The following is a 16,893-nucleotide window of genomic DNA, read 5'->3' on the forward strand; positions in this document are numbered from 1 at the left end:
TTCCCAGATTCGTTCAATGTCAGCATCTTACACACCCAGGCTCACATTTGTCACAAGGAAAAGATTAGCAATAGTGCTTTACTATTAATTAAGCCCCAGATTTTATTTGGATGAGTTCAAGAACTATATTTTTTTTCAAGAATGGTATTTTTAAAGGTTTATATTTTCTATCTTAAAAATGATGTGTACCTGGGGTGTCTGGGTGGCTCAGTCGGTTAAGCGTCTGCCTTCGGCTCAGGTCATGATCCCAGGGTCCTGGGATCGAGTCCCACATCGGGCTCCCTGCTCAGCGGGAAGCCTGCTTCTCCCTCTCCTTCTGCTGCTCCCCCTGCTTGTGCTCTCTCTCCCTCTCAAATAAATAAAATCTTTAAAAAAAAAAATGCACACTTGCTGTTTGGGAACATTGAAAGATTAAAAATTTCTCCTTATAGACAAGTTGGAAAATATAAAAAAGGTTAGAGGAAAAGAATGAGCCATTGTCCACCCTGAGACCAGCACTGTGAACATCTTAATGCATTTCTTTCCAGTCCTTTCCATATATGTGATTTTCATTTGTTTGATGTAACTGACTCGGCACTTTTATGCAATTGTATTTAAAAAGTTACTGTATTTAATATACTGCTTTTAAATGCAGACCTGAAAGAAAAGGGATCCAAAGAGCCACAATGATTTCCCATTCCTAGTGATAGAGTCCTTTTAATGTTTTAAAGTTCTACGATCAACAGCTGATCCTCAGTCAACCTTCTGTTAAGATGCACTCTTTTTTTCAGATTTTATTTGAGAGAGAGAGCACACAAGAAAACGTGCACGCACTGGGGGGAGGGGCAGAGGGAGAAGCAGACTCCCCACTGAGCAGGGAACCTGATGACGCAGGGCTGGATCCCAGGACCCCAAGCTGACACAACGCTCGATCCCAGGATGCTTAACAGACTGAGCCACCCAGGCGCCCGCACTTCTTCATTCCTATTCTGCACTTGAGAGATCCATGGGGCTGAAGGTTGGAGGGTGCTCCTTGTCACACTTCCTTGAGGATGCGGTGGGGACTGGAATGCCAAGTCCCCAGCCTCAGCGGAGGTCTTTCCAGGGCTTTCTGCTGGCTCACAACATCCTTCTTATCCAGTCCTTACCATTGCATTTGACTCATTTCCTGTGCTCTACTTCCTGTTTCCTGCCCAACTGAGAAAAGACAGAGGCCAAGCACATCATGGGAGCAGCCAGGCTCACCACTCTTCAGGCCAGACTCCATCCCTTCCCTCCCCCGCCCAAGCCTCCCGCTCCACAATTTTCCAAGGGCACTCCTGGGGCCTGCAAGCCACATCAAGGGCAGACCCAGGATGAGCCCAGATGGAAACATAAAGTCCACTGGTCCTGGCCTGGAGCTATTAAACGTTGGCAAAGAACTGACGTAGCCCATCACTAAAGAGGCTTGCTCACTTTATTTATTAAACCTGCTCACTTTCTCCAAGTGTACTGTGCTTATGTCTCTGGAGGATGACAAACGAAGTCAACTGTCCTGGATGATTCCAGAAGGACGAGACATGCCATCATCTGAGCCCAAGGCATGGAGCCATACCCCATGGTCCTGCACCCAGAGAGCTTCCCTGTTATTCACCTGCAGTCACTGTCTTTTGGAACAGGATGGGATTGGCCACAAACACCAGCAGCAGCGGCAAGTATGTGGTGACAAAGTGGGGAATGGCATGCTCCAGATCCCGCTCACACCTGGGGGAGGAAAACCAAGTCATTCTCGAAAACAAGGCTTTGCCTAAAATATACATACTTATCTGGAAGCCGAGATAAGAGGAGGAGAGTGAAAAGGGAAATGCATAAATCCACTTCTGAGTCTGCCCAAAGGAAATCTGACTCACAGCTCATGTCTGTGAATAAGCAATAAATCACTGAAGAATAAGGGAGATCAATCATGTTTCTACTTGTCTTGTAAATGGAAGGACCTCTAAGGCATTCCACTGGGGGACCTTTTAAAGGGCCCTGCTGGGAAAAGGAAAGATAGAAACAGACACACTGGAATGGGGGAGTGCCCGCACTGGGTCTCTTCAAGGAGAAAAAGACCCAATTCAAGTAGAGACAGAGGCGCTCAGTGAAGTAGTGAGGTTTTAAGCACTTACTCGGCACTACGCCTAGCCAGTCCCGTGAAGATCTAGTCCCTCCCCTTCAGCACCCCAATATACCCAAACTTCTTGTTCCAAAATAAGTGTGTTTCTATGGTTATGCATAACAATCATTTCATGGGTGCTTTTCAGGGAAAAGGACCGGAATTTCTTTTTTTTTTTTTTTTTTTTTAAGATTTTATTTATTTTGAGTGCCCGGGTGGCTCAGTCGGTGAAGCGTCTGCCTTCGGCTCAGGTCATGATCCCAGGTCCTGGAATCGGGCCCCGTGTTGGGCTCCCTGCTCAGCGGGGAGCTTGCTTCTGCTCTCCCACTCCCCCTGCTTGTGTTCCCTCTCTGGCTGTGTCTGTCAAATAAATAAATAGAATCTTTAACAAAAAAAAAAAAAAGAAAGAAAATGTGGGTTTATATGAATTGTTGGGGGGGAAGAGTATGTTTTTGTTAACACATGTATTTAAAATTTTTCATGCTGTTGAGTATTCTTTTATATTTTATAATAACGATGTTGCAAGAGTCATTGAATAGGGGTTCCTGGGTGGCTCAATTAAGCATCTGCCTTCAGCTCAGGTCATGATCTCAGGGTCCTGGGATCGAGCCCTGTGTTGGGCTCCCTGCGTGATGGGGAGCCTGCTTCTGCCTCTACCCCACCCCCCATGAATAAATAAATAAAATATATTTTTAAATTATTTATTAGAGTAAGAGAGAGAGAGAGAGAGAGAGATCATGAACAGGGGGGAGGGCTGAACCAACCTGAGCCACCCAGGCGTCCCCAAGGACGGGAATTTCTATTGAAGGATCATGGGAATCATGAGTCATCATGTGATGCAGTGGAGTGCCACACAGGTGCGAGTTTACCAAGGTAAGAACTGTCAGCTAAGAAATGCACAATGTAACAGAAAAAAGGGCAAAGAGGAAGAGAGAATCGAAGGCAAAGGGGAGAGAGGTCTGCTTAAGCCAAGCAGGAGATAGAAACGCAGATGGAGGAACAGCCCCTGTGGCCACAGAAGGTGGAATGATAAAAATGCAAGCACTCTTGTTTTAATATGCATGGAGTGGTCAAATCAGAAAGGGAAAATGATAGAAAATGCAAAAAAAGTCAGGAAGGAAAAACGCAATGCCACCTTTTCTCGCCATCAGGAGGAACACAGTATCACCTTACAATGCTACCTTCCTTTAAAAGCAGTTTTCATTTGCAGCTGTGAAGGCTCAAATGTGGTCTGGAAAGGCTTGAGGGGAGAAACAAGTGGAGGAAGAGCCATGATTCTGACAGAAAGACAAAAAGTGAGCAATGAATGAGAGGGTGAGGATGGGAGCCTGACTCAGGCCCAGGAGCGGCCTCCGAAGGACCACGGGGGCGCCTCAGAGCTCCTTGTGAGCCCTGCAGCAATGGTTCCCTCCTGCTCACATGCAACCTTCCCAGGAGGCTCCAGGAGCCCGCAGGTAAGCTGAGTGATGACAACTCCCTTTCCAATTAAGTGCATTCCATTGTAACAGCCATTGTCACTGTATTTGTCCTTTTAAAGTTCCTCAGGAGAGCAGCTGTATGAATGGATCTACACAGAACTTCGGGAGTATTCGCCATCAACTAGGCAACACCAATCTGGAGATGTCTGAGTAGCTGCAAGAAATTAAAAAAGGAGCAGGGGAGAAATGGTCTAACCATGAGTCAGCAAACTTTTTCTGTCAGGGAACATTTACAGTAAGTATTTTATGCTCTGTGGACCACACAGCCTGTCGAAACTGACACTGCAGAATGAATGCAGCCATAAATCATGCATAAACAAATGGGCATGACTGTGTTCCAATAAAGCTTTATCTACAAAACCAAGCAGAGGGCCGGATTTGTCCTCAGGGCTGTGCTGTGTTGATCCTTGTCTACACTGCCCTAAAATCACAAAGAGACAATGTCCAACCTGTTTTTCAGCTTTCCATTGTAAGTTAGAATATACATAACTTGGAGGGACCGTGAGGCCTTACAAATGATTGCACTGATGAGATTTGTTTTTTTTTAAAGATTTTACTTATCTATTTGAGAGAAAGAGAGAGAGGGAGAGGGAGAGAGAAAGAGCACGTACAAGCAGGGGGAGCAGCAGAGAGAGAGGGAGAAGCAGACTCCCCGCTAAGCAGGGAGCCCATTGTGGGACTCATCCCAGGACCCGAGCCGAAGGCCGACGCTTAACCGACTGAGCCACCCAAGCGCCCCTGCATTGATGAGATTTTAAGGTTGAAGAAGAACCTGAGACCATTTCAGATCTCTCTCTCACACCTAGAGCTGCGTGCATGTCCTTACATGGGAGACACACCGAAAGCTCTGTGTGCACCAGCACCCACCTGCACAAATGTGAAGGGCAGAGGGAGGGAAATGAGCCCAAGAGTACAAGGTATTGTAGTGAGCCCCCCCGGGGGTCAGCTGGGTGGCTCTGTGAACACTGGCCTGACCTGCAAGGGGCCCGCTCTGGCTCAGTGCCCACGCATTCTCTTCAAGAGCACACAATGGGCCGGGGAGCTGGGAGTCCCGGCTTACCTGGACACAGAAGGGTAGTAGAGCAGGACGGCTCCCTCCACGCAGAGCAGGGCGGCTAGGCCCCAGGCCATGAGGTGGTAGAGCAGGATGGTGCTAGGGGAGAAGGACAGGGGGGCCTTGCCTGAGAGGAGGGATCAGGATGCCCAGCCACAGAAAGTACCAGACCCACTCCCGGGACCCAAATCAGTCAGGAAAACGTACACTGAGCAAACCCTTGGCAAAGATTTGCCTTATTATGCCTCTGAGTTTTTATTTTTTAATTGAGATGAAATTCATATAACATAAAAGGAACCATTTTCAAGTGAGCAACTCAGGAGTATTCAGTAAATTCACAATGTTGTGCAGTCACCTCCTCTATCCAGTTCGGACATCGTCATCACCCCAGAAGGAAACCCCAAACGCACCCCCCGTTCCTCCTGCTCCTAGCCCCCAGCAACCACCAGCTTCCTTTGTGTCTCTATGGCTTTTTCTATTCTGCACAATTTAGGCCAATGGAGTCATGCAGTATGTGGCCCTCTGTGTCTGGCTTCTTTCACAGCACATGAGGCTTGCAAGGGTGAGAGGAACAAGGAGCAGGTACCTCATCAGTCCTCCTCAGCAACCGGCTTACTCGCTAAGTGAGGAGCTCCTATCCCCAAACCTTCCCAGAGGCACCTAAAAGTCAAGGGTCTCCGTGCTCAGTCCAACCCAAGGTCTCTGAAGAAATGTGTGCTCATTTGATGTTCCAGGATAGTGGGGAGCTTCCCTTCCTCGCCTTCCTCCCCCACGCCCACCATTCGCTGCATGTTTCACATTCCTGGATCATCTCTACCCTTTATCTTCCTACACCCACACACCTCGCCCTTTTCCCTATAGACCAGAGGTCAGCCAGCCCTGCAAGCTGGGGGCTGGAAGACGGATGCACAGCTCTCTGACTGAGCCAATGCAGCCTTTAATCTGCCTCCTCTGCGCCACAGGACAGGGGGCCCAGCGCTCCATCGGATGCACTAGCCACAACCCAAGACTCTACCAGACTCCTGGCAAATAGTGCAACCCCCCACCCATCAGGATTTTAACTCTGAAGATCAGCTGTGTAGACAAGGGAACGGTCAGGGATCTGAGTGAAGGGATGCCCTTCTAGAAGGAGACAGGAGGAGAGAGCCAGCACACGGGAATGAGCTTCAGGAAGAAGAAACATTTCACAGCCAGTTCTCTGGAAGGCCACCAGGAAACGACTCCAGCCTGTGTTTCCTCCCGGTTCTGGAGCGGCCCTGCCCTATCTCTCTGGGTTTGGGAGCTGGTGGGGTGGGTCTTGCCCAGAAGTCAGAGGCTCTGCATGGAACAAAGGAAAAAAGGAGCAGCCTTCTGCAAGGACTTGGGTGACTAGACTGCAGACCCTCACCTTGGGCCGGAGGGAGCTAGGAGTGCTGAGAGGTGGGAGACAGCAGGCCAGGGGGCGAGGCCAGGCGAGGGCAGGGCTGGGGGTGGCCACAGTCCCGTCAACGGTGCTCTGGCTCCGGATGACCAAGCACAGTGGAGTCAGACTGGCCAGGCTGGTCAGGCGGCAGCCCCTTTAGGAACTGATACAACCCCAAACCCACACAGGTGGTGAGCCTGAGCTCCCATGCACGCACAACGAGGAGCAGCAGGGGACTGCAGATCCTCATCCCTTTATCTCGCCACTGGACAGTTTCCAGGTCCAGGCACGCAAGGGCCCTCCCCAGACCCCCTTTCTCTCACACTTGTGTTCACGGAGCAGGTAGACTTCAGTTTAGGGCTTTTCCCACAGTCTCAAGCACCTTCTATTGTAGTTTAAAGCCTGTACATCCCGTGTCGGGAACCAACGTAGCAGTTAAATTTTAACTCTGAATCTGTCTTAATGACGTTTCTTAGGATTAGGATTTTCAAAAAGATTCTCCTATGCCAAAGAAAATAGCTGAGGACTGGAAGGATCTAGAAGGGAACGCGGCATTTAATCCAGCCATTCCTGCAATGCCTTGCCCCCCGCCTTGGAATTCCTCGGGACCCATCCCAGGGCAGCTCCAGTCTCTTAACTGCCACATGCAGAATCACCGGCGCCCTCGGCTTTGGGAGCAAGCTGGCTCTTAGCAGAGAAGCTACAGGTGCTTCTGGACCCACACCTTCAGCTCTGGCTCCAACCACCCTGTGCTGGCCCCTAGGCGCCCTCACACCAGGAAGCACGGCTTCTGCCAAGGATGAGGTAGGGGCTGGGTCTCTGTGGCTCCAAACCACCTGTCTTATTTCTCTGCTGTGCTCCCTACTCCTTTTTGTTTAAGATTTATTTATTTGAGTGAGAGAGAGAGAGAGAGAGCACGCACACAAGCGAGCAGTGTGGGGGGAGGAGTAGAGGGAAAGGGAGAGAGAAACCCAATCACACTCCTCACTGAGCCCAGTGCAGGGCTCAATCCCATGACCCTGAGAGCAGGACCTGAGCTGAAACCAAGAGTCGGATGCTTAACCGACTGAGCCACCCAGGAGCCCCATCCCTACTCCTTCTTGATGGGAGAGCCGACTTCACTCTCAAAGGTCTTCCTAGCGCTGGACACCTGCCCTTGCTCTTGTCCTTAGGAGGGCATCTGGATGTTTCCCATCTTTGGACCTTTGCATCCTGCATGACTGGCGGGTCCTTGGAAGCTATGCTCTGCCGGCATCCTCTCATCTCTGCACGCCCTCTGCATCCTGCCTACCCTTATTCTGTGCTCCAAAATGAGTTCCAAACACTCTTCTGGGCCTGAGGAGGGCTTCCTGATTGCCTGCCCCGGCTTCCGAGGGCTCTGCCTGTCTTCTACATCCAGAAAGCGGTCAGGCTGCCCCGTCTGACCACAGCCATCCATGCGTGGGGGTGAAGCAGTGCACACCCCTGCGGCAGCAAGCGGCGTACTCTGCTTCCAGCTTCCTTCTGGTGCTGCAAGCCTCCTCATAGCTCCACAACTGGCTGTCTGCGAGACCTCTAGTGTGTCAGAACTCCAATCCTCCAATCCCTCCAAAACTGAGTGAGAAAGCTATCAGACAGGAACACACACTCGCACTGGGCTTCCGGGTCACGGACCTCTCCTTGCAGCCAGTTGCCGGCCCAAAGCCATTTTCCCTTTTTCCTTAGTAACATAACCTGGGTGTCATGCCAGATGGCAGTATGCCTGGCTAAGACTATACTTCCAACCTCCTCTTGCAGCTAAGTGTGGCCATGAAACTAAATTCTGGCCAATAATACGAAAGTGGAATTGTTGTGTAAAATCCCCAGGGAGGCTGCTTGAAGGGAGGTGCCTCAGGGGAAAACAGACCCTTATCCATTGCCCCCTTCCTCCTTCCTGCTGCCTGGAATGCAGATGTGATGGCTAGAGCTCCAGCAGCCATGTTGGGCCATGACACCTTGAAGTTGGAAGTCACACAATAGGATGATGGAGCATGAATATAGGAGGCGCTTGGGTCCCTGATGTCCATCATAAGGGCCCTGGATTGCCTACCTCTGGCCTCTTTTAGCATGGGAGAAAAATTATCTTGTTTAAGTCACTATTATTTTATGTATTTTACTTAGCCAAAGCTAATCCTCACGGATATACCTGGTTGGCTGCCTCTGACCTTCACTGCCTTCCCTAGAGAATTTTCAAAACCAAGAATACACAGGTTCTGTACAGATGTGTAAAAGTTTAGGAGTGAAAGTAAAAAGGTGGAAGAAACAAGCACAAAAGTAAACACTAAACTTCAGGGCAGAGAGACCAAAGTTAATGATGAGGACATAGGAATAGGAGAAATACCAACAATTTTTTTTTTTTAAAGATTTTATTTATTTACTTGACAGAGTGAGAGAGCACAAGCAGGGGGAGCGGCAGACTCCCTGCTGACTAGGGAGCCCAATGCGGGGCTCAATCCCAGGACCCCGGGATCATGACCTGAGCCAAAGGCAGATGTTTAACCGACTGAGCCACCCAGGCGCCCCTACCAACGATTTTAGGGCAAGGATCTTCTAAGGTTGCCCAGCATATTCTACAGCCTGAATGTGATCTTTGTTTACTGATATTGGCTTTAAAAAAGTGAACTGATTCAGGAGCGCTTGGCTGGTTCAATGGGTGGAGCATGCAACTCTTGATCTCAGGGTTGTTGAGTTCAAGCCCCACACCGGGTGTAGAGATTACTTAAAAATAAAATCTTTAGGGGGACCTGGGTGGCTCAGTCGGTTAAGCGTCTGACTTCAGCTCAGGTCATGACCCCAGGGTGCTGGGATCGAGCCCCACGTTGAGCAGGGAGCCTGCTTCTCCCTCTCCCTGTCAGTCCTCCTGCTTGTTCTCTCTCAAATAAATAAAATCTTTTAAGAAAAATAAAAATAAAATCTTTAAAAAACAATTTAAAAAGTGAATTTATTCAACAAATGGTGCTGGGACCACTGGACATCCACATGCAAAAGAATAAACACCCACCTTTTCCTCACCTACACACAAAAATTAATTTAAAATGGATCACTGGGGCGCCTGGGTGGCTCAATCAGTTAAGCATCCAACTCTTGGTCTGAGCTCAGGTCATGATCTCAGGGTCATGGGATCGAGCCCGACGTCAGGCCCCATGCTCGTACAGAGTCTGTTTGAGATTCTCTCTCTCTCTGCTCCTCCTACCCCCAATAAAATAAATAAAATCTTAAAATATAATGGATCATAGGGGTGCCTGGGTGGCTCAGTCGTCAAGCGTCTGCCTTCAGCTCAGGTCATGATCCGGGGTCCTGGGATCGAGCCCCACATCGGTCTCCCTGCTCAGCGGGAAGCCTGCTTCTCCCTCTCCCACTCCCCCTGCTTGTGTTCCCTCTCTCACTGTGTCTCTTTGTCAAATAAATAAAATCTTTAAAAAAAAAAAAATTAAATAAATAAATATAATGGATCATAGGCCAGGGTGCCTGGCTGGCTTAGTCAGTAGAGCATGTGACTCTTGATCTCAGGGTTGTGAGTTCAAGCCCCACGCTGGGTGTGGAGAGTAGTTTAAAAAGAAAATCCTTAAAATGGATCACAGACCTAAATTAAAGTGTTCAAACTCTTTTCTTTTTGGCTTGGTTCCCATGTTTTTTTCAACTCATACAAAATATTCCAGATTAATGAGTTTTAAGCCTCATCTTCCTCCACTTCCTCATCCTGGTTAATCTGGAAGTAACTCGATTCGTAAGTTTCTTTGCTATTAGCAACCATGAGCAACCAATCACATAGATTATTCTTCTTCAAATATTTTTTGGTGAGTTTTCTCAAATACCTTTTGGAAAAAGGCACCTTAGGGGCATGTGGGTGGCTCAGTTGGTTAAGCATCTGACTCTTGGTTTCAGCTCAAGTCATGATCTCATGGGTCCTGTGATCACACCCCACATGGAGCCCCAAGGCCAGTTCTGAGCTCCGTGGGGAGTCCACTTGAGATTCTCTCCCTCTGCTATTCCCCCTACTTTCATGTGCACTCTCTCAAATAAGTAAGTAAATCTTTAAAATAAAATTTTTAGGGGCACCTGGGTGGCTCAGTTGTTAAATGTCTGCTTTTGGCTCAGGTCATGATCCCAGGGACCTGGGATCGAGCCCCGCATGGGGTTCCCTGCTCAGCGGGAAGCCTGCTTCTCCCTCTCCCACTCCCCCTGCTTGTGTTCCCTCTCTCGCTCTCTGTCAAATAAATAAATAAACTTTTTTAAAAAATAAATAAATGAGATAAAATCTTTAAAAAATATATTTAAGAGGCACCTGGGTGGCTCAGTCAGTAAGCGACTGCCTTCAGCTCAGGTCATGATCCCAGGGTCCTGGAATCCAGCCCTATGTGGGGCTCCCTGCTCAGTGGGAGTCTGCTTCTCCTTCTCCCTCTGCTCCTCTCTCTTTCAAATGATGTCTCTCTCTCTGTGTCGAATAAATAAAACTTTTATTTTTTTTTTTAATTTTTTTTTTATTTATTTATTTGAGAGAGAGAATGAGACAGAGAGCATGAGAGAGGGGAGGGTCAGAGGGAGAAGCAGACTCCCCACTGAGCAGGGAGCCCGATGCGGGACTCGATCCTGGGACTCCAGGATCATGACCTGAGCTGAAGGCAGCCGCTTAACCGACTGAGCCACCCATAAATAAAACTTTTAAATACATGTATACATACATACATACATGGACACACACACACATATGTATATATATAAAATGTAGTACATCGGGGTGCCTGGGTGACACAGTTGGTTAGCATCTGACTCTTGCTTTCAGCTCAAGTCATGATCTCAGCATCATGAGATCGAGCCCCATTGTCAGGCTCTGTGCTGAGTGTGGAGTGTGCTTGAGATTCTCCCTCTCTCCCTCTTTCTTTCTCTCTCTCCCTCTCCACCGCCCCACTCCCCCGCTCACATGCTCTCTCAAAATTAAATAAAATGTAGTACATCCTTACAACGGAATACTACTCAGAAGCGCATAGGAAGGAACTACGGATGTTGCTGCAACATGGGGAAACCTTGAACATGTCACTGTATGTTAAAGAAGCCAGACACAAAAGGTCACGTGCTGAATGATTCCACTTCCAGCCAATGCCCAGAGTAGGCAAACCTAGAGACAGAAAATAGATTGGTAGTTGCCAGGGGCTGGGGAGTGGGGGTGAGGGGTGGGGGGAGGAATTAATCACTGGTAAAGAGATTTGGGGGGGTGATGACTAATGTCATAAAACTAGTTGCTGTGATGGTCGCACGATTTTGTAACTATACTAAAAAATAATGGATTTTATACACTTAAATGGGTGAAGTTTATAATACTTAAAAAAAAAAAGGCAAACAAACAAGGACTCCATCGGAAAGTGGGGGACACACGCTTCCTGGACCAGGAGTCAGGGTACCTGGGCACTCACCCCACCCTGCCATGCGGCTTCCCTTGGTCACTTAGGTTCTCTGTATTTCTGTTCCCCCAACACACACGCACATCCCAGTGGCAATCCCAGAGCACAGTTCCTGAGAGCCTACGATGTGCCAGGCACGATTCTGAACCATTTACACGCAGCATCGCATGGACTCTCCCGGACCTGAGGAGGGCGTACTATTTCACAGCCAAGTCGAGAGCTGAAGCAGCTTGCTGACGCTTACACAGCTGGTGACGAATGCACGGGCCACACCCACCGGGTCATTTCTCCCAAGGGAGCCCCCCTGCAGCTCCAGTGCTCAGGTTCCGTATTTGGCGTAACATGTCAATACACACTTCAAAAACTTCTCTCCTCAAACCTTTAGATCATCAGAAACTGTCTATGTTCACGCCAATTCTTTTTTAGTATGTGTCCAAAATGCAAATATGTAATTTATGGATCACTTGTCATGGTCTAAACATCCTCATTTTGAATCTGCCTTCAGCCTTTTATAAAAATGAGCTGCCAGAGAGGTTTCTCGGAGAGGGGCTGGCTGATATTCTGTGTCTGCCATACTGAAAAATATTTTGGAACCCTCAGGAGTACCCCTGAGCCTTCCTCATACGACAGAACCTGAGCAGAAAGCTCTTCTTGTTCCCTCCGAACATACCTGTGCCCTGCCGATCTCCGGATCACCAGATAGGCGTCAACCGCGTAGCAGAACAGCCACCAGAAGCAGGCGCTATACAACAGCTGAATCCACATCTGTAATCAGGAAAAGCCTGGCATCAAAGCTCCTGGAAACAGGCAGCAGACTGCCCCGTCCGCGAAATGAGCTGGCAGATGCCTCTTTCCTGTGACGTTAGGAAGCAGGACATGAAAGCCGTCCGGAGACGCGCGGACGGTCTGGGAACGCAAGGGTGGGACGCGGCCCAGGACGGGGTGTCCCTTGGTGCTCCGTCTGCTCGGGGCCGGGGCGGGGGACTGCCCTGGCCAGCCCTGCCTTCCGGTACTCTCGCAGGCATGGAAGATGAAGGCCCCAGATGTGAGGCCTAAACTGGCGTGAGGGCTCACAGCGCCTGCGAAGGAGCAGCTCTTTGCTGAGAATGAGGGAGTACGGGGCAGGAAAGTGCTTCCCAGAAGCGGGGCAGGAAGGGGCTCGGTATGTTATGGGCAGCACGAGACTGATGTGCCTCCAGGGGTGGGCTGGGAAGCAGTGTGGGCAGAAGGGAGAGAAGCGGAGAATTGTGCCCAGCGTGGTGCACAGAAGTATAGATACGTCTATTTCAATGCAGATTTCGTCAAGCAGAATACATCCAATCAATCACTTTCTTCTTTCTTTTTCTTTCTGGCCAGCTGGTTTTAACTGTAGCTCAATCTAAGGTAAGGATGGTCTGTGTGTGCTCAGAAGTGGGGGCAGGAAGAACCACACTACAGCAGTGGTTCTCAAACCTCAATGGGAGTCAGGAGCCCCTGGACGGTTTGTTACTTCGCAGACAGACCCCACCCCAAGGTTCCTGATCAGCAGGCTCTGAGAATTTGCATTTCTAACAAACCCCAGTGGGCTCAGACCACGCTTTGAGGACCGCAGGCTAAGAGGAGCACAGCGGGGAGAAGAGGGTGAAAAAAAACCAGGTGTACTTACCGCACTCCCCACACAGTACGCAGCAGGCCAAATGTCCGTCCCATTCACGGCGGCAGGGTTGTCAACGAAATTTGGGAATCCTAGCCACACTGCAGACCGGAATACAATACCTAAGAGAGAATTAGAGGAAACAGTCATCCCGCGGGGGATGCATTCCAAGACCCCCAGTGGATGTGGAAACTGCAGATTGTACTGAATCTGATATGTTTTTTTCCCTTACGTGCATTCCTGGGACAAAGCTTAGTTTATAAATTAGGCACAGTAAGAGATTAACAACTAATAATAAAATAGAACAGTTATAATAATAGACGGTCATGGAAGTCGTGTGAGTGTGGTCTCTCTCCAAACGTGTTACTGTACTCTCCTCACCCTTCTCGTGGTGGTGTGAGAGGACAAGGTGCCTGCGTGATGAGATGACGCGGGCATCGTGATATAACGTGAGGCTGCCAGGACCTTCGGCCGGCACCTGGGAAGGAGGAGCACCTGTTTCCGGACCACAGAGCGCTGGGGGGGACGGAACCCGCAGAAAGCCAAACTGGCTGAGGGTGAACTACCGTGCTTTGTAATGGTCCTAACTCACATCTAAAGCTGACTTGGTGCTCTCTGTGAATGGTAAGTAGATGGATGTAAGGATAAATACCTGAGAAGGGACAGAGAAAGAAATGAGGGAGGAAAGAAACACACACTTGGGTGTGTAGAGAGAGAGAAACAAAGGAGATCCAGGGAGTAATTATTTCGGTCACAAAGCAAGCCCAGGCACTTTGATTTCAACTTAAACCATCATTAGCCACAGTCCTATCCCTAATGTGTTCTTTGTTTACTCGATAGGAAGAAGCAACTATGTGGTTAAAAATCTGTATTTCTTGGCTATTTTTTTAATGTCCATATTAACTATTCCTCACAGAAGAAAAATGATTGAAAAAGCATGATTCTGAAATGTAAAATGATAATTCTTTCATTCTCTGAAAAAAAATGCATTTAAGATTTTCACGAATTAGCTCTTGGCAATTTGCTCTTGACATTTATTATTTGTAAGTTTTCTTTGCTACTAGACCCAAATTTCTAATTCTCCTCAAAACAGTATACATCCTTAAGGTACATATGAAAGCTGCTTGTTAGGTAATGTGATATGCTTTGTCTAAGCGTATGCTATGTAAAACGATACTAAAGGGTAACTGTAAACAGTATAAAGTTATATACTATGTATCATGTACACTAATATAGTGTGTAATACACTATTAAATATACAATGCATGATACACTACTAGACACTGTAATACACCACCAAACTGACACTGCATACTCTACTACCAAATATATACTGTATAATGCATCGCCAAATACCGGGGCGCCTGGGTAACTCGGTTGAGCGTCTGTCTTCAGCTCAGGTCATGAACCCAGGGTCCTGGGATCGAGCCCCGCACTGGGCTCCCTGCTCAGCAGGGATTCTGCTTCTCCCTCTTGCTCTGCCCCTCCCCCTTGCTTGTGCTTTCTCTCAAATAAAATCTTTAAAAAAAAATACACTCTAGTGTGCGATATATTACCAAATATACATTATGTATTACAATACCAAATTTATATTATGCAACATACCATTAAAGAGGAACTATGGACACTAAAAAAGATATTCTTCTCATTATCAAGCACTGCTCACAAAAATAATGCTTTTCTTCTGTAGAATGCTTTATCATTTTCAGCATCTAGCACTCCTCTGAGCTCAATAAACGCCCTACATATTTTTGTATTGATATGAGCTGATGAATGTCAACTTATTGTGGTAAACATTTCACAAGATGTGTATGTTAAGTCATTATGCTGTAGATCTTAAATTGTTACTGTGCAGTATGTCAATTATAACTCAATAAAACTGAAGAAAAAAAAAAAACCTCTGCCCTATGAGGTAGGCATCTTAAGTATTTATTTTTCAGTGAGGTGTCAGTCACCTAGCCTTCCCCTTAATTCTGCCTCTGCTCATTTGTTAACATCATGCATCTCCCTTCCCAAACCAAGAGTGTAGACAAATATTATTCCACCTATCCTCAAAAGATATTTAGGTGTATCTTTATTTCCAGATATTCAAGTTACAGAAACTAAACTGCTATTAAGATGTTTTTCCAGGGGTGCCTGGGTGGCTCAGTTGGAAGAGTATGCAACTCTTATCTTGGGGTTGTGGGTTCGAGCCCTATGTGGGGTGTAGAGATTACTTAAATAAAAAAAAAAAAAGATGCTTTCCCAAAATATTTTAGCAGAATCAGGAAGAAAACCCATTTCTGATTTAATTAACCAGCACCAAGATGATTTTATCCCTAATACAAAGGAAGTACTTCTTCCTATCTGACTCCTTGGGTCTGAGAAAGTGACCAGAGGTTCCGCAGCATTTACCGGAAGTAAAAAAGGTCCTTGAGGGTCTCCAATCACAAGCGCACGGACCGGGAGAACGGGGCCCTGAGACACAGTCACCTGCTCGAGGTGGGGTATGAACTGTTGCCATCCCCCCAGGGCCCAGCTCCAGTACCATCAACAGCCCTTGCTTCAAAAGCAAAATGACTGAAAAGTACAATTCCGAAACAGTTAGCACCTGTCAGCCAAATGCAGAGTGTGGACTGTATCTGGATCCTGATTCAAACCAACCAACTGTAAAACAGCATTTATGACACAACCAAACATACAGCAGTGACATTAAAGGACTGATTTTCATTATTTTAAGGTGATAATACTAATGTGATATATACATATATATATATATACACCCACATATGTGTACTTAATTCTTATCTTCTAGAGCTATATACTGAGATCTGTATGGATGAAGTATATACATTCTGGGATTTGCTTCACATTAATCCAGTGGAGAGTGTGATACGAGGATGGAGTGTAGACGAAGCAAGGTCATGGGTCCAGGGGTTCATTATACACTCTGTGTGATTTGTACATGTTAGAAATTCTCCAAAATAAAACCTTAAACAAATGGTCAGCACTATCTAGCTTAGAGGTCTGTAAAAAGTGCCATGCATGTTTAAAGCAGGGGTGGCAAAGTTTCTGTAAAGGGCCAGACAGAAAATATTTTAGGCTTTATGGGCCATAATTTCTCTGCCAACATCCACCTCTGTCCTTATCACAGCAGGAGATAATGCACAGGTGCAAGGCATGGCTGCGTTCCCATAAAACTGTACTGAAGGATACGGACATTTAAATTTCATGGTATAGTTATATGCCAGGAAATATTTTTCTTTTTGATTAAAAACAACAACAACAACAACACTTTTGGGCCACAGAAAGGGGTGGCAGGCAGGATTTGGCGTGGGGGCTCCAGTCTGGCCACCTGTGGCATAAAACCCAAGTCTGACAAAATATATGTGTTTACATATATTACAGATATATACACCAAGTTTTCTTCCTGATTCTGCTAAATCATTTTGGAAATGATTTTGTGTGTGTATATACATAAAATACTGTTAGTCTCTCGCCGGCAGAATAATTATGGCTCCCTTAGCGTATCTGGCTTTTGCTTAAGTGCCCCGTCTAAAATTTCCTTAGTAAGTTTGCAGTAACAAACATTAGAAACTGGTTTTTTCCTTCAACAAATGTTCCCCGGGCGCAATTTTTACTGCCTATCCTGTTTTGCTGAGTCCCCCGGCCATCCCATCCGGTCCCTAGGGAGCCGCCTCCGCTTTCGTCCTCTCCGCTACGGGTGTGCAGACACCCCGCCCAACCCCGCGGGCCATGCTCCCTCACCGGGGCACGGAGCAGGTCCCAACCCGCGGGCCGCGCGCGCTCACCCGGG

The 16,893-nt window shown here is 47.5% G+C and overlaps 1 protein-coding gene across 2 annotated transcripts in view; it reads right to left on the reverse strand.

Moving 5' to 3' along the window:
- The window catches only part of GPR143 (G protein-coupled receptor 143), a 53,133-nt gene that overhangs the window by 35,737 nt on the left and 503 nt on the right, over nt 1-16,893 (reverse strand). For both annotated transcript variants that reach the window (XM_032391127.1, XM_032391126.1), the window contains exons 2-5: nt 13,110-13,219; nt 12,135-12,229; nt 4,652-4,744; nt 1,613-1,722 (exon numbers count right to left, since the gene is read on the reverse strand). In XM_032391127.1, coding sequence (XP_032247018.1) covers nt 1,613-1,722; nt 4,652-4,744; nt 12,135-12,229; nt 13,110-13,219 — 408 coding nt within the window. The remainder of the gene's footprint in view (nt 1-1,612; nt 1,723-4,651; nt 4,745-12,134; nt 12,230-13,109; nt 13,220-16,893) is intronic.

The sequence above is a fragment of the Phoca vitulina genome, unplaced genomic scaffold, assembly GCF_004348235.1.
Source record: "Phoca vitulina isolate PV1807 unplaced genomic scaffold, GSC_HSeal_1.0 scaffold60, whole genome shotgun sequence".
NCBI classification, from domain to species: Eukaryota; Metazoa; Chordata; class Mammalia; order Carnivora; family Phocidae; genus Phoca; species Phoca vitulina.